Source organism: Bos grunniens, chromosome 2 (genome assembly GCF_055505025.1).
Source record: "Bos grunniens cultivar Pamir isolate PY7600 chromosome 2, Bosgru_T2T1.0, whole genome shotgun sequence".
In the NCBI taxonomy this organism is placed as follows: domain Eukaryota; kingdom Metazoa; phylum Chordata; class Mammalia; order Artiodactyla; family Bovidae; genus Bos; species Bos grunniens.
Window position 1 is genome coordinate 130,944,737 of NC_141166.1, and position 24,659 is coordinate 130,969,395.

The 24,659-nt window shown below is 39.7% G+C and overlaps 1 protein-coding gene across 12 annotated transcripts in view; it reads right to left on the bottom strand.

Annotated features, from left to right (window-relative positions):
• Nucleotides 1–24,659, bottom strand: part of HIBCH (3-hydroxyisobutyryl-CoA hydrolase) — a 124,231-nt gene that overhangs the window by 59,646 nt on the left and 39,926 nt on the right. For all 12 annotated transcript variants that reach the window (XM_086361990.1, XM_086361979.1, XM_086362053.1 and 9 more), the window contains one exon: nucleotides 19,769–19,821. In XM_086361990.1, coding sequence (XP_086218116.1) covers nucleotides 19,769–19,821 — 53 coding nt within the window. The remainder of the gene's footprint in view (nucleotides 1–19,768; nucleotides 19,822–24,659) is intronic.

The window sequence follows — 24,659 nt, forward strand, 5'->3', positions numbered from 1 at the left end:
CCTCGGAAAAACAGCTGATTTCTAAGTCTGGTGAATGAAATTTACCAAATGAACCTGGAATATGGTTCTCTACCACAAAGCACATTATCAAAGGTTTCTGGGGGTACAGAAACCAACATGAAGGTTTCCAGGACAAGTCCATCCTTCTGGTTTGCCCCAATCTTCTGGGCTCCCTTTTTTCAATGTCTTTTATAGGCTCCTTGTTTTGCCTCTGGCCAATAAACTTTTGTATTCCATTCTGGACTTATTTTGGCTCTCACTCTATTTCGTCACATTTCCTTGCACAATCTTTTCTACTGACAAATTTTCAATACAAGTATCTCTGCTATAATATAAGTTCCTGAAAAAATCCTCAGGCTCTACAAAACTGGACAGATCTTATAAGAAAAATAGTTTCAGCAGTCTGCCCAAAACCTATGCAGCTTTGTAATCTGAGTGCTAATAGAAAGTCTAAATGGTCCCAGGGACTTGATTAGGACTGCCAGCTCAATATGAATAAAGAATGCCACAGCAAAATTTAAAATGCACAAAAATTAAGTAGAAAGAATGACAATACTTTAATCAGAGCGGGCCTAGAAGATACTGTGACACTGGTTGAAGCGTAGCTATGAGCCAGTGGGACTGCCATTAAACACCAAGTGCCAGGAGTTGGGAGTTCGCCTAATGGAGGAGGTCCCCCCCGCCCCCAGCTACAGGCATTTGTTTCTGTGGGGTTTTTTTTTTTAATTTTCTTAAAATACAGACAAGAAAACTTATATTCACAGTGTAACGACTGAGCTACTTAAGTGCTCTTTTCCTGTCTGAAATGAAGTGTTGGTTGCTAAGTCATGTCCGACTCTTTGAGACCCTATGGACTGTAGCCCACCAGGCTCCTCTGTCTGTGGAATTCTCCAGGCAAGACTATTGCAATGGGTTGCCACTTCCTTCTCCAGGGGATCTTCCCTGCCCCAGGGATCAAACCCAGGTCTCCCGCATTGCAGACAGGTTCTTTACCATCTAAACCACCAGGGAAGCTCCACTAGATGATTATATATCTACTGCCATATCCTATCTCTCCTTGCCTAGGAAAAAAAAAGAAAATTGCACTTGAACCAATCTAATTTTTGCATTATCCTATGGGAAATAGATGGGGAAAAAGTGGAAACAGTGGCTGACTTTATTTTTTGGGGCTCCAAAATCACTGCAGATGGTGACTGCAGCCATGAACTTAAAAGCCATGAACTTTCCTTGGGAGGAAAGTTATGACCAACCTAGATGGCATATTAAAAAGCAGAGACATTACTTTCCCAATAAAGGTCCATCTAGTCAAGGGTATGGTTTTTCCAGTGGTCATGTATGGATGTGAGAATGGACTGTGAAGAAAGCTGAGTGCCAAAGAATTGATGCTTTTGAACTGTGGTGTTAGAGAAGACTCTTGAGAGTCCCTTGGACTGCAAGGAGATCCAACCAGTCCATCCTAAAGGAGATCAGTCCTGGGTGTTCATTGGAAGGACTGATGTTGAAGCTGAAACTCCAGTACTTTGGCCACCTCATGTGAAGAGCTGACTCATTGGAAAAGACCCTGATGCTGGGAGGGATTGGGAGCAGGAGGAGAAGGGGACGACAGAGGATGAGATGGCTGGATGGCATCACCGACTCAATGGACATGAGTTTGAGTAAACTCCAGGAGTTGGTGATTGGACAGGGAGGCCTGGCATGCTGCGATTCGTGGGGTCGCAGAGAGTCGGAAACGACTGAGCAACTGAACTGAACTGAATATCATTTTCCCATTACCAATCACTTATGACTTAATTCACGTTGCAGAAGCATACATCATGAAGCATACTGTGCCTGAATCCTCAAGTTACACTTCCTACCTAGGCAGCACCCTGAGCTCCAGACCTGCAGAACTGATGAAACACTGCTGTTCAGACAACATACTCCCACACGGATAAGCCCACAGGCATTTCACCCTGAGCTCCAGACCTACAGAACTGAGGAAACACTGCTATTCAGACAACATACTCCAACATGGATAAGCCCACAGGCATTTCACACCTAACAAGGCCCAAATTAAATTCATCTCCCTTTACTCTCTCTCCAATCCACTCCCCCGCCATCAGATCAGAACAGTCACTCAGTCGTGTCCAACTCTTTGCGACCTCATGAATTGCAGCACACCAGGCCTCCCTATCCATCACCAACTCCCGGAGTTCACCCAGACTCACGTCCATCGAGTCAGTGATGCCATCCAGCCATCTCATCCTCTGTCGTCCCCTTCTCCTCCTGCCCCCAATCCCTCCCAGCATCACAGTCTTTTCCAATGAGTCAACTCTTCTCATGAGGTGGCCGAAGTACTGGAGTTTCAGCTTTAGCATCATTCCTTCCAAAGAACACCCAGGGCTGATCTCCTTCAGAATGGACTGGTTGGATCTCCTTGCAGTCCAAGGGACTCTCAAGAGTCTTCTCCAACACCACAGTTCAAATGCATCAATTCTTCGGTGCTCAGCCTTCTTCACAGTCCAACTCTCACATCCATACATGACCACTGGAAAAACCATAGCGTTGACTAGACGAACCCTTGTTGGCAAAGTAATGTCTCTGCTTTTCAATATGCTGTCTAGGTTGGTCATAACTTTCCTTCCAAGGAGTAAGCGTCTTTTAATTTCATGGCTGAAGTCACCATCTGCAGTGATTTTGGAGCCCCCCAAAATGAAGTCTGACACTGTTTCCCCATCTATTGCCCATGAATGATGGGACCGGATGCCATGATCTTCGTTTTCTGAATGTTGAGCTTTAAGCCAACATTTTCACTCTCCACTTTCACTTTCATCAAGAGGCTTTTTAGTTCCTCTGCACTTTCTGCCATAAGGGTGGTGTTATCTGTATATCTGAGGTTATTGATATTTCTCCTGGCAATCTTGATTCCAGCTTGTGTTTCTTCCAGTCCACCATTTCTCATGATGTACTTCTGCATAGAAGTTAAATAAGCAGGGTGACAATATACAGCCTTGACGAACTCCTTTTCCTAATTGCAACCAGTCTGTTGTTCCATGTCCAGTTCTAACTGTTGCTTCCTGACCTGCATACAGGTTTCTCAAGAGGCAGGTCAGGTGGTCTGGTATTCCCATCTCTTTCAGAATTTTCCACAGCTTACTGTGATCCACACAGTCAAAGGCTTTGGCATAGTCAATAAAGCAGAAATAGATGTTTTTCTGGAACTCTCTTGCTTTTTCCATGATCCAGCGGATGTTGGCAATTTGATCTCTGGTTCCTCTGCCTTTTCTAAAACCAGCTTGAACATCAGGAAGTTCACAGTTCACATATTGCTGAAGCCTGGCTTGGAGAATTTTGAGCATTACTTTACTAGCATGTGAGATGAGTGCAATCGTGCGGTAGTTGTTTGAGCATTCTTTGGCATTGCCTTTCTTTGGGATTGGAACGAAAACTGACCTTTTCCAGTCCTGTGGCCGCTGCTGAGTTTTCCAAATTTGCTGGCATATTGAGTGCAGCACTTTCACAGCATCATCTTTCAGGATTTGGAACAGCTCCACTGGAATTCCATCACCTCCACTAGCTTTGTTCATAGTGATGCTTTCTAAGGCCCACTTGACTTCACATTCCAGGATGTCTGGCTCTAGGTCAGTGATCACACCATTGTGATTATCTGGGTCATGAAGATCTTTTTTGTACAGTTCTTCTGTGTATTCTTGCCACCTCCTCCTAATATCTTCTGCTTCTGTTAGGTCCATACCATTTCTGTCCTTTATCGAGCCCATCTTTACATGAAATGTTCCCTTGGTATCTCTAATTTCCTTGAAGAGATCTCTAGTCTTTCCCATTCTGTTGTTTTCCTCTATTTTTATGCATTGATCACTGAAGAAGGCTTTCTTATCTCTTCTTGCTATTCTTTGGAACTCTGCATTCAGATGCTTATGTCTTTCCTTTTCTCCTTTGCTTTTCACTTCTCTTCTTTTCATAGCCATACTTCCTCCCACATCTTAAATAGTCCATTGTTCATCCCACTGCCCAGTCTAAAAATCTGGGATTAATCCTTGCCTCTATCTTTCCGTTATCTCTCACACCTAATACATCACTGAATCCCACAAGTCTCCTCCTAAGTATCTCCCTTAAACCTAATTTTCTCCCCCTTCATTATCTCTTCCTTAGCTCAACATCACCACAATCACTCACCTGGATCCCTACAATAGCTTCCTGAATAATCTCTTTACATCCGAACCTACCCATGCCCCCTACACCTGTTCTTCCCACAAGAAATAAAAATGGCTTTCCCTCTTGATATCAGGATAAACAACTTAATATATCTTATATAAGAGGACTGACCTGGCTTCTTGCTTTCCTCTCTAACCAAAGATCTGAACCACTTTCTCCTTCACAATCTCAAATCTAGGCACATTTAACTTTTCCCAAACATGAATCTTCTCAGCTTCACATATACTATTAATCTTGTCTTCTCACACAGTATCTTCTATACTCCATCAACCTCTTTAATGCACCTGCAACAACTATATCACATTTGTCCACTATCCCAACTTGTTTGTTCCTGGTTGGTTTTTCTTTAAGTCTCAGCTTAAATAAAACTTCCTCCAGTATCCTTTCCCTACACCATCCCCATTACTAAAGTGCTTGCACATACATACACAGTTAAGGCTGGGACTCATGTATTTCCAGACCACCGTATACTCGCCTCACAAGACAGTAATCTCCATAAGGAAAGAAAACAGATTTATCCTGCTCACTATCTTATCCCCAGAGCCTCACCAGTACATCCAGTAACTTTTGCTAGTTGTTGAAACAGCTGAGAGCAACCTCATATTATGGCTAAAATCAAAATGAACCTCTAGTTAGTCTTAAACCTCTTGTGTGCATATATCAGGAGAATGAGCTCGTTTTATGGGCAAGTGGAGCTCCCCTACCCCTTTCTTCTCTGTGAAATAATCTGAAGCATCAATAAGGCACAAAGCCCTCTAGACCACAAATCATCCAACTCAGCACAGTGGGGGTAAAATAGAGGCAGGATGAGAATGGCACAGACCAAGACCTTGTATGCCACTTGACCAAGAACCTAGTATGCTTCCCTGATGGCTCAGATGGAAAAGAGTCTGCCCACAATGTGGGAGAACAGGGTTCTATCCCTGGGTCAGGAAGATCCCCTGGAGAAAGGGAATGGCAACTCACTCTAGTATTCTTGCCTGGAGAATCCCATGGACAGAGGATCCTGGCAGGCTATAGTCCATGGTGTCGCAAAGAGTCAGACACGACTAAGTGACTAACACTTTCACAGTTAAAAAGGAAATGAACCAAAATCCTGACCAGTAGGACCACAGGAAATGGCCAAGGAAAAAGGAAAAGAATTCTCTGTAGATCTGAGAATCTGCAAGTCTATGAAAGTTGCCAAGAATACCCACACTCTTGGAAAGTTAAAAGTCCTACTTCTCAGAAATCAATACCTAAAAGTGAGGATAGGGATTGAGCAGAGGGCAAGCAGTAAAGCGAAGTTCCTGCTTAGTAAATGGAAGCACTCCCCAATTCTGTACTAGATATGTCTGGGCTAAAAGCTAGGGTGAAAACAGTAGAGGGAAGGACAGGCTAAAAGGCCCTATCTAATAAGACAGACAATGGGTGACATGGGGTTAAATGTTGGAGAAACATTTGTTAGAGGGTAATCCATCATATCTTGAAAAACAGAACCCCATGCTTACCTATGAAAAAGGTTTGCCGAGAAATGAGATAACCCTAAAAATCTATTATGAGAAATTCTGCAAATAAAAGCAATCTTTACTCTTTCCTCAAAGAGCAGAACAAAATATAAGTAGATAGAATGCTATGGGGGAAGGGCAGGAACCTAACCCTCTCTATGAAGAAAAAGATCTCCACCCCTTTGAAAACATTTCATTAGTGAACACAAATGAAAATGAATGTATAATTTATTCTAAACACTTAGAAATCCAACGAAAATTTCCTCTCTATTCTTCCTTTTATAGATCCTGCCATGTTACCAATCTTTATTCTTTAAAGAGGCTCTTTTTCTCTTTTTTTGGCCATGCCATGCAGCTTGTGGGATCTTAGTTCCCTGAGCAGGGATCAAACACGGGTCCTGGCAGTGAATGCTCCTAGTCTTAACCACTGGACCAGGAGGGAATTCCCCATATCCTTTTTTGTCTGATTATTCTCCCTCTCTTAATATACTTTATTGTTTTCTCTATAAGACAACTTTGCCTGTCAATACAGTTCTTTTTACTTCCCAGGGCAACTGCACTGCAATACCTTCCTTTAGCCTCTGACTGATCCCTTTATCCTTGCACATTCAAGTCTAGTTCCATCATACCAGAGTTCAATGCATACTTGTCTCAGATTCATGTTCTGAGATCAGGTAACCTTGATCCACACAAACAGGCTTAGCAATAAAAATGTCTATCATTCTTATTAGACAAAAACACTATAAGAAAAGGATATTACAGAACAATATTCCTGATGAACACACATGTGAAAAACAAAATATCAGGAAACCAAATTCAACAATAAAAGAACCATATATAATGATCAAGTAGGATTTATTCCCGAGATGCAAGAATGGCTCAACATATGCAATCAACAGGATGTACAACATTAACAAAATGAAGGATAAAAATCACATGATCATCTCAATAGTTGCAGAAAAAGCATTTGATAAAATTTGACATTCTTTTACAATAAAAACCCTCAACAAGTTAAATGTAGATGAAATGTACCTCAACATAATAAAGTCCATATATGACAAGCCCACAGCTAATATCATACTCAACAGTGAAAAGCTGAAAGCTTTTCCTCTAATGATCAGGAGTAAGATAAGGATGCCCACTCTCACCACTTTTATTCACCATAGAAAGTCTAGTCCAAGCAATTAGTCAAGATGAAACTAAGCCATGCCCACGGGGCAACCCAAGACGGGCGGGTCATGGTGGAGAGATCTGACAAAATGTGGTCCACTGGAGAAGGGAATGGCAAACCACTTCAGTATTCTTGCCTTGAGAACCCCATGAACAGCATGAAAAGGCAAAATGATAGGATACTGAAAGAGAAACTCCCCAGGTCAGTAGGTGCCCAATATGCTACTGGAGATCAGTGGAGAAATAACTCCAGAAAGAATGAAGGGATGGAGCCAAAGCAAAAAGAATACCCAGCTGTGGATGTGACTGGTGATAGAAGCAAGGTCCCATGCTGTAAAGAGCAATATTGCATAGGAACCTGGAATGTCAGGTTCATGAATCAAGGCAAATTGGAAGTGGTCAAACAAGAGATGGCGAGAGTGAATGTCGACATTCTAGAAATCAGCGAACTGAAATGGACTGGAATGGGTGAATTTAACTCAGATGACTATTATATCTACTACTGTGGGCAGGAATCCCTCAGAAGAAATGGAGTAGCCATTATGGTCAACAAAAGAGTCTGAAATGCAGTACTTGGATGCAATCTCAAAAATGACAGAATGATCTCTGTTCATTTCCAAGGCAAACCATTCAATACCATAGTAATCCAAGTCTATACCCCAACCAGTAACGCTGAAGAAGCTGAAGTTGAACGGTTCTATGAAGACCTACAAGACCTTTTAGAACTAACACCTAAAAAAGATGTCCTTTTCATTATAGGGGACTGGAATGCAAAAGTAGGAAGTCAAGAACACCTGCAGTAACAGGCACATTTGGCCTTGGAATACGGAATGAAGCAGGGTAAAGACTAATAGTTTTGCCAAGAAAATGCACTGGTCATAACAAACACCCTCTTCCAACAACACAAGAGAAGACTCTATACATGGACATCATCAGATGGTCAACATCGAAATCAGATTGATTTTATTCTTTGCAGCCAAAGATGGAGAAGCTCTATACAGTCAGCAAAAACAAGACCAGGAGCTGACTGTGGCTCAGACCATGAACTCCTTATTGCCAAATTCAGACTTAAATTGAAGAAAGTAGGGAAAACCACTAGACCATTCAGGTATGACCTAAATCAAATCCCTTATGATTATACAGTGGAAGTAAGAAATAGATTTAAGGGCCTAGATCTGATAGATAGAGTGCCTGATGAACTATGGAATGAGGTTCGTGACATTGTACAGGAGACAGGGATCAAGACCATCCCCATGGAAAAGAAATGCAAAAAAGCAAAATGGCTGTCTGGGGAGGTCTTACATATAGCTGTGAAAAGAAGAGAAGCGAAAAGTAAAGGAGAAAAGGAAAGATATAAACATCTGAATGCAGAGTTCCAAAGAATAGCAAGAAAAAGAAATAAAAGGATCTAAAGCAGAAAGGAAGTAAAACTATCTCTGAAGATGACATGATCTTATATATAGAAAATCCTAAAGATGCCACCAAAAAACTGTTTAAACTAGTAAATAAATTCAGAATACAAAATCAGTACACAAAAGTCAGTTGTGTTTCTGTACACAAATAACTTTCAGAAAAAGAACCTAAAAACACTCCCATTTACAACTGCATCAACAAAAAAAATAGCTAAGAATAAATTTAACCAAGGAGGTGAAAGAGCTGCATATGCACAACTATAAGACACTGATGAAGGAAACTGCAGAAGATACATATTATGGAAAGATATTCTGTGCTCATGAATTCAAAGAATTAACGTTGTTTAGATGTCCATATACCCAAAGCAGCTACAGATTTAACATAATCTCTTAAAATTCCATTGGCATTTTTCACAGAAATAGAATAATCTTAAAAATTGTATGAAACCACAAAAGACCCCAAACAGCCAAAGCAATCTTGAGAAAGAAAAACAAAAGCTGGAAGGATGATACTTTCTGACTTCAAATCATATTACAAAGCTACAGTCATCCAAACACTATGGTATTGGCATAAAAAAATCAATGGAACCCCACTCAAAAAAAAAAAAAAAAGGCAAAGTGAGCCTATAAACATTAATAAAGCCACACAATATGTGAAAACTGGAATGGGAAAAAATGAAACTAGCCACATGGGAAAAATGAAACTAAATCCCTCACACCATACACAAAAATCAGCTTAAAATGGATTAAAGACTAGAATGGAGACCTGAAATCATCTACCATCTGAAATGGGAGAAATGTCATATAACTGATAAGGGGTTAATATCCAGAATACACTTAACTCTCCAAACCTGCAGATTCAACCAACTGAATTGAAAATATCTGGAAGGAAAATTTTCAAAAATATCCAAAAACCAAAATTTGAATTTTGCTGTACAACAGCAACTATTTACATTGTATTTACACAGCATTTACATCATATTAGGTATAAGTAACCTATGCTATGCTAAGTCACTTCAGTCGTGTCCGACTCTGTGCGACCCCATAGACAGCAGCCCACCAGGCTCCCGTCCCTGGGATTCTCCAGGCAAGAACACTGGAGTGGGTTGCCATTTCTTTCTCCAATGCATGAAAGTGAAAAGGGAAAGTGAAGTCGCTCAGTCGTGTCCGACTCTTAGCGACCCCATGGATTGCAGCCTAACAGGCTTCTCCATCCATGGGATTTTCCAGGCAAGAGTACTGGAGTGGGGTGCCATTGCCTTCTCCGATAAGTAACCTAGAGATAATTTAAAGTTTATAAGAAGATATGCATAGGTTATATGCAAATACTATGCCATTTATGTGAGGGACTAGCCACTCAGTTGTGACTCTCTGTGATCCCACAGACTGTAGCCCACCAGGCTCCTCTGTCCATGGAATTCTCCAGACAAACATACTGAAGTGGGTTTCCATTCCCTTCTCTAGGGGATCTTCCCAACCCAGGGATCAAAACTGGGTCTCCTACACTGAAGGCAGATTCATTACCATCTGAGCCATCAGGGAACCCAAAGGGTACACTGAAGCTGCATGGGCTGGGAATCAAACCCAGGCCCCCCATGTGGCAAGCAAGAATTCTACCACTGAACCACCTATGCATCAGTGAGCATCCATAGATTTTAGTATCCATAGCACAGGGGAGGGGGCATTGTCTTGGAAACAATCCCCTGTGGATACAAAGGGGCAACTGTATACAAAAAATTCACACAACTCAATAGCAAAAAAAAAAAAAAACAATCCAATTGAAAAGTGGGCACAAGACCTGAACATTACTCCAAATAAGGTATATAAAATAGCCAACAGGTACATGAAAAGGTATTCAACATCTGTTAATAATACCACAATGAGGTTTCACCTCACATCTGTTAGGATGTCTATCATTAAAGAGACAAATGATGAACACTAGCAAGAATGTGGAGAAAAGGGAATACTTGTACTGTTGGTGGGAATGAAAAATGGTACAGCCCCTTTGTAATATAGTATGGAGGTTCTTCAAGAAATTAAAAGCAGGGTGGACTCCGGGAGTTGGTGATGGACAGGGAGGCCTGGCATGCTGCGGTTCATGGGGTCGCAAAGAGTCAGACCCGACTGAGCAACTGAACTGAACTGAACCATATTATCTAGAAATTCCACTTCTGGGTATATACCTAAAGAAAATGAAGTTATTGTCTTGAAGAGTTATCTGTACTCCCATGTTCGCTGCAGCATTATTCACAATAGTCAAGACATGAAACAACCTATGTGTCTGTCCATAGATAAATGGATAAAGAAAATGTGGTGTGTGTGTGTATATTCACACACATATATAATATGAATATATAGCATATTATATACAGTAATTATGTAATATACACACAGTATAAATTACATATATATAAAATACAGAATATCATTCAATCTTAAAAAAGGAAATCCTGCCATTTGCAGGATACATACAGATGAACCTGGAGGGTGTTATGCTAAGTGAAATAATCCAGAGGGGAAAGACAAATACTGGATAATATCACTTATTTTGTGGAACAACTAAAACAAAAAGTATGATTCAGAGCCTTGAATATAAAGTATACTCAGAGCCTTGAATTGAGGTTGCCAGGACTCGGCAGTGGGGAAATATGAAGACATTGTTTAAAATACACAACCAAAAAAGACAGAAGTTATAAGATGAATAAAATCAGAGGATCCTTTCGTAATATATTCCTTTCACAATGTATTTATATATCATCAAGTTACATACTTGAGTTGCAATTTACCTATCAATCACACCTCATTCTAGTTGTAAGAATTATTATGATTTTTATTTCACTGGAGGAAGGTTGGTCACTCTAAACTCTTTTTTTGTAACATGGCTAGGCCTCTCAGTTAGTCTTCAAACAAAACATCACTAATGAATGGTGTGCAGGAGCAAATACACGATTGATTTTCTATGCATAGCCCTTTCTATCTTTATTGCATGAAAAAGAACATTCTTTGGTTGGTGGACTACAACCTTCACAATGAAAGTCTCAAGCATAAACAACTGAAATGGCTAAAATGTAAATTTAGGGTATTTTCCAGGCTGTGTTAGTGACTTAATATCTGATCTTTTGAAAGCTTCTTGGATGGTTTCTCATTTAAAAATGGCATGGCCTGTGAAAGTCTCACTGGTCTCATCATACTACAATGTACTCTTTAATGTGTATTAAAGAGTATTACAATAATGTTTTTTAATCAAGATATTTAAATGGCATGGGGGGAGAGGTGTACCAAAGTTAAAAGCTTCTTTAAAAATCTTCTCTAACATAGTTAATAAAGAAGACATACAGATGGCTAACAAACACATGAAAAGATGCTCAACATCACTTATTATCAAGAGAAATGCAAATCAAAACCACAATGAGGTACCATCTCACACCGGTTAGAATGGCTGCTATCAAAAAGTTCTCAAACAATAAATGCTGGAGAGGGTGTGGAGAAAAAGGAACCCTCTTACACTGTTGGTAGGAATACAAACTAGTATAGCCACTATGGAAAACAGGGGACATTCCTTAAAAACCTGGAAACAGAACTGCCATACAACCCAGCAATCCCACTGCTGGGCATACACACCAAGGAAACCAGAACTGAAAGAGACACGTGTACCCCAATGTTCATCGCAGCACTGTTTATAATACCCAGGACATGGAAGTAACCCAGATGTCCATCAGCAGACAAATGGATAAGAAAGCTGTGGTACATATACACAATGGAATATTACTCAGCCATTAAAAAGAATACATTTCAATCAGTTCCAATGAGGCAGATGAAACTGGAGCCTATTATACAGAGTGAAGTAAGTCAGAAAGAAAAACACCAATATAGTATATTAATGCATATATATGGAATTTAGAAAGATGATAACAATGACCCTATACATGAGACAGCAAAAGAGACACAGATATAAAGAACAGACTTTTGGACTCTGTGGGAGAGGGCGAGGGTGGGATGATTTGGGAGAATGGCATTGAAACATGTATATTATCATACGTGCAATGAATCGCCAGTCCAGGTTCAATGCGTGAGACAGGGTGCTCAGGGCTGGTGCACTGGGATGACCCTGAGGGATGAGATGAAGAGGGAGGTGGGAGGGGGGTTCAGGATGGGGAACACATGTACACCCATGGCTGATTCATGTCAATGTATGGCAAAACCTCCAATGTAATTAACCTCCAATTAAAATAAATTTATTTTTTTTAAAAGCAATGCAAGAAGAAATAAATAAATAAAACAGAACAAAGATGTCTTATGTCTTACAGACCCTTGCAGTACATCAAGCTAATTCAGTCTGTGAGACTATTCATTCTTTTCACAAGAACATGTCTCAGTGACATTAATCAGTGGCTCAACTTAATCTGACTCAGCAGGTCCCACTTAACTGAGCACTAGTCAGTTTTCCATGCGTCTGGTTTGTGGCCCAGAAAGTCTTTCGGAGACTGTATATGCTCAGTGCTTCCAACCCAGTTCCCACTTCTTGTCTATTCATCAGAATATGCCCCTTCTAAAGTATGCCTTGAAATCTTAATTTTCCATTTATATTGATCACAAACCCTTCTGTTGGCAGCATCTGTAGGACACTTTGAGAAACACAAAAACAATACCATATTGTATACATATTTTGAGTTGGTGCATTGGTGGGAAGAGAAAAGGGAGGAAGGGAGAAAGGGACAAAGAAAGGAAAGAATCAAAAGTTCTTTATATTCAATTCAGTTGGGAAGGAAATGCAGGTAGTACTACATATACAAAATAAAAATGATTTTTTTTCTCTTCTATATAAATACTTAAATCCCAGGGACAGAGGAGCCTGGTAGGAGGCTGTCTATGGGGTCGCGCAGAGTCTAACACGACTGAAGCAACTTAGCAGCAGCAGCAGCAGTAGCATAGAACTGGTGGAGAAGGAAATGGCAACCCACTCCAGTATTCTTGCCTAGAGAATCCCAGGGACAGAGGAGCCTGGTGGGCTGCCGTCTATGGGGTCACACAGAGTTGGACACGACTGAAGCGACTTAGCATACATGCATATATACTTAAAATTAATTTTAATTTTAAAGCAAGTTTGCCTTCCTGTTATATATTAACTTAAGAAAATATGACTTTAGATATTTAAAATAAAAGGTAAAGGAACTTAAAATTCTTTCTTCCTGGAAACAGAATATTCTTTCAAATTGCTATTCAGAAAATTTGGTATATTTCAGAAACACTGTAAAGACATAATCTTACATAGTTTTGATTAACCAAGCGGAAAACCACTCAGAAACATTTTATTTTACTGCATATCAAAATATCAAATAAACATTTGAATTTCTGAAAGCTGAAACATAATAGAATTTAGTCATCCCTTCCACATAGCGCATCCCCTCTACTCTTTATGGTAAACATTAAGAGACTGTAAAACTGTCATTCTCCTTACTGAAAAAAAAATTTTTTTTTCTACAGTAAAAAGAAAAAAATAAAAATCAAGCACTATGGAGCCATCTTTTGGACTGTTCAAGTTTTTATAATTCGTTCTTACAGGAAACAATTTATTGATCAGAATCAAGATAAAGACAGAGACAAAACTATTTAGCCACCTTTTTTTTTTTTTTTTAGCCACCTTTTTTTCAAAGCTACATTTTCCCTATCTTATTCTCATGCTTTTACATCAGGATTTAAAACATATCCATAAAACAACTACATATAATACTAACATTCTACTAAAAATTCTGAAAATAAAAAGGCCTTTTGCATAAAAACTATGAGCTCTCAACACCTTAAGGCAGCAGCTCCAAAAGTGAGGCACGCTCCCTGTCACCAGCAGCAGCGTCTGGGACTTCTAGAAATGCAAATTCTCAGCCCATCCTTCAAACTGACTAAACTGGCATTTGGAATGGGAGACCTACCTTTTAACAAGTCCTTGGGTTTTGATTCAAGTGGTAAAGAATCCACCTGCCAGAAGACCTAAACAGACATTTCTCCAAAGAAGACAAACAGATGGCTTATAAACACATGAAAAGATGCTCAACATCACTCATTACTAGAGAAATGCAAGTCAAACTACAATAAGGTTTCACCTCACACAGTCAGAATAGCCATCATCAAAAAATCAACAATAAACGCTGGAGAAGGTGAGGAGGAACACTCTTGTATTGTTGGTGGGAATGCAAATCTAGAAAGACGGTACTGATGAACCTATCTGCAGGGCAGCAATAGAGATACAGACATAGAGAACAAACTTGTGGACACAGAAGGGAAGGAGAGGGTGGGATGAACTGAAAGAGTAGCACTGAAACATATACATTGCCATATGTAAAATTAGATAGCCAGTGTAAATTTGCTATATGACACAGGGAGCTCAAATCTGGTGCTCTGTGACAACCTGGGAGGGTGGGGAGATGGGGCAGGACGTGGGAGAGAGGTTCAAGAAGGAGGAGACAAATATATATCCATGACTGATTCATGTTGATATATGGCAGAAACCAAAAGAATATTGTAAAGCAATTATCGTCCAGTCAAAAATAAATAAATTTTTAAAAAAAAAGAAGAATCTGCCTGCCAGTGCAAGAGACAAGGGTTCAATCCCTGGGTCGAGAAGATCCCCTAGAGAAGGAAATGGCAACCCACTCCAGTATTCTTGCCTGGAAATTCCTATGGACAGAGGAGCCTGGTGGGCTACAGTCCATGGGGTTGCAAAAGAGTTGGACAGCACTGAGCAACTAAACAGCAACAGCAGCAACTTGTAAGAACCACTGGCTTCGGGGAATTTTGAAAAGGGTCCACAGCTAACACTGGACTACTAGTTAGGAATCACTAGTAGATCAGCAGTTCATTACCTTATGCTTCACGTTGGAATTACCAGAGAGCTTTAAAAATGCCTCAGACCTGCTGCAATATCTGATTAATGGTTCTGGGAGGTAAGTAAAGCCTGGGAACTGGGGTTTCTGAAAATCTCTCAGGTGATTCTAAAAGGCAGCCAAAGTTGAGAGCCACAGATCTAGGGGGTTACATTTTCGAAAGTTAAAGTTCACTGAGTCTTAGGTTAAGCAATGTTTGTAAATGAGACATGAAAAGTTAGCCTTCAAGAAAAAGCATAGCCAGAAGGAACAACAGAAAAACAAGAGTCCTCAACCAGCTTTCAGATTCCATCTCAGAATTCAGCTAGCCAGAAAGATCCTCAGAAAGATGCAGAGACCAGAACAGACGGAGAACACTGCACGCGCGTTTGGTTCAGTGCAGGTCAGGCAGCAAGCAGGGTGCCAATGACCTTTTTATCACTAACCAATGGAAAAGTGGACCACAGAGCAAGGCTTTCAGCTTCATATTTCTCTGGGTATACAAACACGATGTCTGATGTTAGTAAGCCATGTAGTACCAGAGTAAGGACCCCCACCAGTCAGTTACAGGTAAGCTCCAAAGTGTGACCAGGCTGGAGGGCTTCTAATGTAATTTTATTTTGAGAACACTGCCATGTTAAGAATAACAGAATGTCCTTTCAATGCAACTTTTCATACCTAGTTTATTTCCTTGGCATGATTTTAACTCTGTGTGTATTATTATTTTCAACCAAAATCAAAGATTAAATAATTTGACATTATTTGAAATGTGAAAAAATACAACAGTTAGCTTTCAAAACCAAGATACATACAAAATCCTATTACAAGAACTGCTTTGTGTCCAGTCTGTAAATTTTACTCTTTCAAAGGCTACAAGATGTTTATTATCTAAAGTAGAATTTTCAATAAATAATTTGTTAAATACTTACTATGCATTCACTAGTTGCTATGGAAACGTTAAAAAGTAGTTGTTGCCTTTATAAACCATCTAACATACTTAAGCACATTTCATAATAACTGACAACAAGAATAAATGCCATATTTGCAGTAAAGTTTGAATGCACCAAGTCAATGAAGAAAGAAATCACATCAAACCATAGTGGTATTTAAGACTTTAAAAAGATAGGGTAGAACTTCAGTCTTTATTAAGGATGAATTATATGTAGAGTACATATGGGGCACTGTAGTTGGCGAACTGATGGAAGAAAAGACATGATTTTGTTAGTTTGTCTTAAAGGCGCAGGGCTGACAATATGTTGCTGTTGTTCAGCTGCTAAGTTATGTTCAACTCTTTGCAAACCCATGGACAGCAGCACGCCAGGCTTTCTTGTCCTTCACTATCTCCCGGAGTTTGCTCAAAACTCATGTCCACTGACTCAGTAATGCCATCCAATCGTCTCGTCCTCTGTCGTCCCCTTCTCCTCTCTTCAGTCTTTCCCAGTATCAGGGTCTTTTCCAGTGAGATGGCTCTTTCCATCAGGTAGCCTAAACATTGAAGCTTCAGCTTCAGTCCTTCCAGTGAGTATTTAGGGTTGATTTCCTTTAGGATTGACTGGTTTGATCACCTTGCTATCCAAGGAATTCTCAAGAAACTTCTCCAGCACCACAGTTTGAAGACATCAGTTCTCAGGCACTTGGCCTTCTGTATGGTCCAACTCTCACCTCTACATATGACTACTGGAAAAACCATAGCTTTGACTATACAGACCTTTGTTAGCAAAGTGATATCTCTGCTTTTTAATATGCTGTCTAGGCTTGTCATACCTTTTCTTCCAAGGAGCCAAGTGTCTTTTAACTTTGTGGCTGCAGTCACGGTCTGCAGTGATTTTGGAGCCCAAGAAAATCAAAACTGTCACTGTTTCCACTTTCCCCCATCTATTTGCCATGAAGTAATAGGACTGGTTGCCATGATCTTCGTTTTTTGAATATTGAGTTTTAAGCCAGCTTTTTCACTCTCCTTTTTCACCTTCATCAGGAAGCTCTTTAGATCCTCTTCACTTTCTGCCATTACAGTGGTATCATCTGCATATCTGAGGTTATTGATATTTCTCCCCACAATCTTGATTCCAGCTTGTGATTCATCCTGCCCAGCATTTCACATGATGTACTCTGCAAGGAGATCCAACCAGTCCATTCTGAAGGAGATCAGCCCTGGGATTTCTTTGGAAGGAATGATGCTAAAGCTGAAACTCCAGTACTTTGGCCACCTCTTGCGAAGAGTTGACTCATTGGAAAAGACTCTGATGCTGGGAGGGATTGGGGGCAGGAGGAGAAGGGGACGACAGAGGATGAGATGGCTGGATGGCATCACTAACTCGATGGACGTGAGTCTGAGTGAACTCCAGGAGTTGGTGATGGACAGGGAGGCCTGGCGTGCTGTGATTCATGGGGTCGCAAAGAGTCGGACACGACTGAGTGACTGAACTGAACTGATACACTAAGAACCCAGGCATCAGCAGCAGTGTTTGGCCTGAACACCTGCACTGTTTCCTAAAGTATACAATTCTAAAAACCTTACCTGAGTTTTTATCTACATGTGGATCTCTTTTCACAGGTTTTTTTTTTTTTTTAACCTGAAGCTGTTTTTCTTTGATTATACATATCTTAGGTTTAAGAGGGGTTTGTTGTTGTTTTTGATTATGGTAAAGAAAGTAATCTTTAATTATATATGACCATTTGTTTGATTTACTTTCCACTGAATAGTTGTCATTTCTTTGTTGGGTTCCCAGTATCTTTCTTTCATTTTCATTACCTCACAACATTTGTTCTCATCATTCTTATCCTTGTCCTTTCTTGGTGAGAGCTTGTTAAGTTTGTCCTCCACAGACACAACTTCATATCTGTAATGTTAAATTCAACTCCTAATCTATGGCCTTCAAAGTGGAGTGTCAGGTTCTGCTATTGTGTCTTAGTTTCCAGTCAGCCTTCCTTATGTTAGCTGTTCCCCTGTGTAAACTGCTGCCCTTGCATCTGAGCCTGTCGTCTCCTTACAGACTATCTTTCCTATTTTATTGAAGCCACATCATTTTACACGTTATTAAGTATGCCCAATGGTGTTTTGTTTGTTTTCATTTTTTCCTAGTTCATTTCACATTCACAGGGGGCTCTTTCTTCAGTGCTTCCAATTAAGCTCCTTCCCCTTGTTCTGCAGAATTCTTTCAGAGACTTCTCATTTTTCCCATGGTAACACTTCGTTGACAAAAAAGGCACAATCAACTCAGGCTTAATACCCACCACTAACAAAGATGTAGAAGCCCTTTTCCAAAATCATGTGCAGAATCTAAGCAATTCCAATGGATAGGGAGTTTGTAACTAGCAGATGCAAACTATTACATGCAGAATGGATATACAAAAAGGTTCTACTGTATAGCACAGTAACTATACTCAACATCCAGTGATAAACCATAATGGAAAAGAACATGAAAAAGAATGTACATATATGTGTAACTGAATCACTCTGCTGTACAGCAGAAATTAACACAGTACACTTCAACTATGCTTCAAAAAAAAAAAATTTTTTTTTTTAAATCTAAGCAATTCCAAGTGCCCAAGAGACCTCATCTAGGGTGTGGTCTTCCTAGAAGAAGGGAGACTTTTCTCACTGACAAAATCTTTGAAACACTTAACAAGTTCAAACACTGAAATTTCACCCTTCAGCTTCGTACTACCTTCTTAAATCCTATCTTTTCCTGCCATAAAGACCCACTGTGATCTCTCACTTTAAAAGTTTGTCTTTGTCAGTGTCATACATTTGAACAGTTCTTCTGTAATTATTTCATGTTTTCTCCAACTCCTTATAAAGTTGTTCAAGGCTAGTGACATCTAAGACTTATTTATTTTGCATCTGTGTTATTACAAGGTTTTTCAATTGACAGAAATGTACTTTCAGAGAACTTTACAGAGTATCCACACACTTTCACTAAGGTGAAATTTTGTGCAGTACATATAATTTAGGTAACCACATCCTATACAGAGTCTAAAAAGACCTCAATATTCCAGTTTCTTTCATGAAACTGGTGAAAGCAATCAGTTCACTTGTAAGTTGAAAAAGGGCTCTACAAAAGAAAAAAGACTCAATCATTTTTGTCAGCTAAAGTGAAGTGAAAGTTACTCAGTTGTGTCCCATTCTTTGCGACCCCATGGACTATACAGTCCATAGAATTCTCTAGGCCAGAATTCTGGAGTGGACAGCCTTTCCCTTCTCCAAGGGATCTTCCCAAACCAGGGATCGAACCCAGGTCTCCCACATTGCAGGTGGACCCTTTACCAGCTGAGCCACAAGGGAAGCTCAAGAATACTGGAGTGGGTAGCCCATCCCTTCTCCAGTGGATCTTCCTGACCCAAGAATCAAACAGGGGTCTCCTGCATTGCAGGTAGATTCTTTACCAAATGAGCTATCAGGGAAGCCCATTTGTTAGCTTAAAAAACTTACTAATTGAAGAAGCAGAAATAGCATATAACATAGTCTTCTGAGAAAAGCAAATATTACACCCCAAACCTGCAAGGCTCCAAATATGATTTTGTTTCAACAAGTCCTATTTTATTACATTCATCATCTCACTTCTATTTAATAATCAACTTTTTTTTATACCACTCACACAACAATGATGAGAGTGAGCAGGCTACTTACCCCACCCATTGTAATTCCATGAATAAGTGCAATATATGGTTTCTGGCAAGAATCTAAAAGAAATGGAGTTGTAATTAGTCACAATGTTTAAAACACATTTGCTTTTTCCAAAAATCACAAGTTACATGAACTGTGAAATATCAAGTAGACTAAATATACAGCTTATAATACAAACATGTTTTTTAAAACATCAATTCAGAGTATACTACCCAAAGCAATTTATAGATTCAATGCAATCCCTATCAAGCTACCAACAGTATTCTTCACAGAGCTAGAACAAATAATTTCACAATTTGTATGGAAATACAAAAAACCTCGAATAGCCAAAGCTATCTTGAGAAAGAAGAATGGAACTGGAGGAATCAACCTACCTGACTTCAGGCTCTATTACAAAGCCACAGTTATCAAGACAGTATGGTACTGGCACAAAGACAGAAATATCGATCAATGGAACAAAATAGAAAGCCCACAGATAAATCCACGCACATATGGACACCTTATCTTTGACAAAGGAGGCAAGAATATACAATGGATTAAAGACAATCTCTTTAACAAGTGGTGCTGGGAAAACTGGTCAACCACTTGTAAAAGAATGAAACTAGAACACTTTCTAACACCATACACAAAAATAAACTCAAAATGGATTAAAGATCTCAACGTAAGACCAGAAACTATAAAACTCCTAGAGGAGAACATAGGCAAAACACTCTCTGACATACATCACAGCAGGATCCTCTATGACCCACCTCCCAGAATATTGGAAATAAAAGCAAAAATAAACAAATGGGACCTAATTAAACTTAAAAGCTTCTGCACAACAAAGGAAACTATTATCAAGGTGAAAAGGCAGCCTTCAGAATGGGAGAAAATAATAGCAAATGAAGCAACAGACAAATAACTAATCTCAAAAATATACAAGCAACTCCTACAGCTCAACTCCAGAAAAATAAATGACCCAATCAAAAAATGGGCTAAAGAACTAAATAGACATTTCTTCAAAGAAGACATACAGATGGCTAACAAACACATGAAAAGATGCTCAACATCACTTATTATCAGAGAAATGCAAATCAAAACCACTATGAGGTACCATTTCACGCCAGTCAGAATGGCTGTGATCCAAAAGTCTACAAGCAATAAATGTGGAGAAAAGGGAACTCTCTTACACTGTTGGTGGGAATGCAAACTAGTACAGCCACTATGGAGAACAGTGTGGAGATTCCTTAAAAAACTGGAAATAGAACTGCCTTATGATCCAGCAATCCCACTGCTGGGCATACACACTGAGGAAACCAGAAGGGAAAGAGACACATGTACCCCAATGTTCATTGCAGCACTGTTTATAATAGCCAGGACATGGAAGCAACCTAGATGCCCATCAGCAGATGAATGGATAAGAGAGCTGTGGTACATATACACAATGGAGTATTACTCAGCTATTAAAAAGAATACATTTGAATCAGTTCTAATGAGATGGATGAAACTGGAACCTATTATACAGAGTGAAGTAAGCCAGAAAGAAAAACACCAATACAGTATACTAACGCATATATATGGAATTTAGAAAGATGGTAACAATAACCCTGTGTACGAGACAGCAAAAGAGACACTGATGTATAGATCAGTCTTATGGACCCTGTGGGAGAGGGAGAGGGTGGGGAGATTTGGGAGAATGGCATTGAAACATGTATAATATCATGTATGAAATGAGTCGCCAGTCCAGGTTCGATGCATGATACTGGATGCTTTGGGCTGGTGCACTGGGATGACCCAGAGGGAGGGTACTGGGGAGGGAGGAGGGAGGAGGGTTCAGGATGGGGAACACAGGTATACCTGTGGCAGATTCATTTCGATATTTGGCAAAACTAATACAATATTGTAAAGTTTAAAAATAAAATAAAATTAAAAAATAAACAAAACATCAATTCATATACAATCCTAATCAGCTATTCATTGTTATTAAATAACTCAATACCTCAATTTGAAACAAATGAAAGACCATATAATTCAGCTACTGAGAAAAACAATGTTTCCCTTGTAAGTCATGAATGTTTATCTAACACAGCTGTATTTTAAAGAACATAATTTGTTTTTTATGCATCTAAAGAAGCATCTGGATATAAAGAGAAGTGCAGCATACAGGAAAAAGCATGGACTGAGAGTGAGAAGACCCAAATTGCAGTCTCTGCTTTGTCATTAACTGGCAATTCAACAATATTCAATATATATGTTGCTGCTGTTGTTCAGTCACTAAGTCATGTCCAACTCTAGCAACCCCACGAACTGCAGCATGCCAGGCTTCCCCATCCTTCATTGTCTCCCAGAGTTTGCTCAAACTCATGTACATTGATTTAATGATGTTATCTAACCATTTCTCCAGTGACAAAATGTGGTCTACTGAAGAAGGGAATGGCAAACCATTTCAGTCTTCTTGCCTTGAGAACCCCAAAAGCAGTATGAAAAGGCAAAAATATGACACTGGAAGATGAACTATGGGCAAGAATCCCTTAAAATATATGGAGTAGCCCTCATAGTCAACAAAGGAGACCAAAATTTAGTGTTTGGGTGCAATCTAAAAAATGACAGAATGATCTCTGTTTCTAAGCCAAACCATTCAGTATCACAGTAATCCAAGTCTATGCCCCAACCACTAATGCTGAAGAAGCTGAAGCTGAACAGTTCTATGCAGACCTACAAGACCTTCTAGAACTAACACCAAAAAAAGATGTCCTATTCATCATAGGGAACTGGAATACAAAAGCAGGCAGTCAAGAGATACCTGGAGCAACAGGCAAGTGGTCCTTTTCATCATAAGGGACTGGAATGCAAAAGTAGGTGGTCAAGAGATACCTGGAGCAGCAGGCAAGTTTGGCCTTGGAGTACAAAATGAAGCTGGGCAAAGGTTAACAAAGTTTTGCTAGGAGAACGCACTAGTCATAGCAAATGCCTTCTTCCATACACAAGAGACGACTCTACATATGGACATCACCAGATGGTGAATACCAAAACCAGATTGATTATATTCTTTGCAGCCAAGATGGAGAAGCTCTATACAGTCAGCAAAAACAAGACTGGGAGCTGACTGTGGCTCAGATCATAAACTCCTTATTGCAAAATTCAGATTTAAATTGAAGAAAGTAGGGAAAACTACTAGGCCATTCAGGTATGACCTAAATCAAATCCCTTATGATTATACAGTGGAAGTGACAAATAGATTCAAGGGATTAGATCTGATAGACAGAGTGCCTGAAGAACTATGGAGAGAGGTTCATGACATTGTACAGGAGGCTGTGATCAAAACCATCGCCAAGAAAAAGAAATGCAAAAAGGCAAAATGGTTATCTGAAGAGGCCTTACAAATAGCTAAGAAAAGAAGACAAGCAAAAGGCAAAGGAGTAAAGGAAAGATACATTCATCTGAATGCAGAGTTTCAAAGAATAGGAAGGAAAGATAAGAAAGCCTTCCTCAGTGATCAATGCATAAAAATAGAGGAAAACAACAGAATGGGAAAGACTAGAGATCTCTTCAAGAAAATTACAGATAAGATACCAAGGGCACATTTCACGCAAAGATGGGCTCAATAAAAGACAGAAACGGCATGGACCAAACAGAAGCAGAAGATATTAAGAAGAGGTGGCAAGAATACACAGAAGAACTATACAAAAAAACATCTTAATGACACAGATAACCATGATGGTATGATGACTCACCTAGAGCCAGACATCCTGGAGTGCAAGCTCAAGTGGGCCTTAGGAAGTATCACTATGAATAAAGCTAGTGGAAGTGATGGAATTCCAGCTGAGTTATTTCAAGTCCTAAAAGATGATGCTGTTAAAGTGCTGCACTCAATATGCCAGCAAATTTGGAAAACTCAGCAGTGGCCACAGGACTGCAAAAGGCTAGTTTTCATTCCAATCCCAAAGGAGGGAAAGGCCAAAGAATGCTCAAACTAGCACTCAGTTGTACTCATCTCATACGCTAGCAAAATAATGCTAAAAATTCTCCAAGCTAGGCTTCGACAGTACGTGAACCAAGAACTTCCAGATGTTCAAGCTGGATTTAGAAAAGGCAGAGGAACCAGAGACCAAATTGCCAACATCTGCTGGATCATTGAAAAAGCAAGAGAATTCCAGAAAAACATCTACTTCTGCCTCATTGACTAAGCTAGAGCCTTTGACTGTGTGGATCACAACAAACTGGAAAATTCTTCAAAAGATAGGAATACCAGACCACCTTATCTGCCTCCTGAGAAATCTGTATGCAGGTCAATAAGCAACAGTTAGAACCAGATATGGAACTGGTTTCAATTAGTAAAGGAGTATGTTAAGTCTGTATATTGTCACCCTGCTTATTTAACTTATATGCAGAGAACATCATACAAAATGCTGTGCTGGATTAAGCACAAGCTGGAATCAAGATGCCAGGAGAAATATCAATAACCTCAGATATGCGGATGACACCACCCTTATGGCAGAAAGCAAAAAGGAACTAAAGAGCCTTTTGATGAAAGTGAGAGAGTGAAAAAGCTGGCTTAAAACTCAACATCCAAAAAACAAAGATGACGGCATCCAGTCCCATCACTTCATGGCAAATAGATGGGAAACAAGGGAAACAATGAGAGACTTTATTTTCTTGGGCTCCAAAATCACTGCAGAGAGTGACTACATCCATGAAATTAAAAGATGCTTGATTCTTGGAAGAAAAGCTATGACCAACCTATACAGCATACTAAAAAGCAGAGACATTACTTTGCCAACAAAGGTCTGCCTAGTCAAGGCTATGGTTTTCCCAGTAGTCATGTACAGATGTGAGAGTTGGACCCCAAGAAAGCTGAGCACTGAAGACTTGATGCTTTTGAACTGTGGTGTTGGAGGAGACTCTCAAGAGTCCC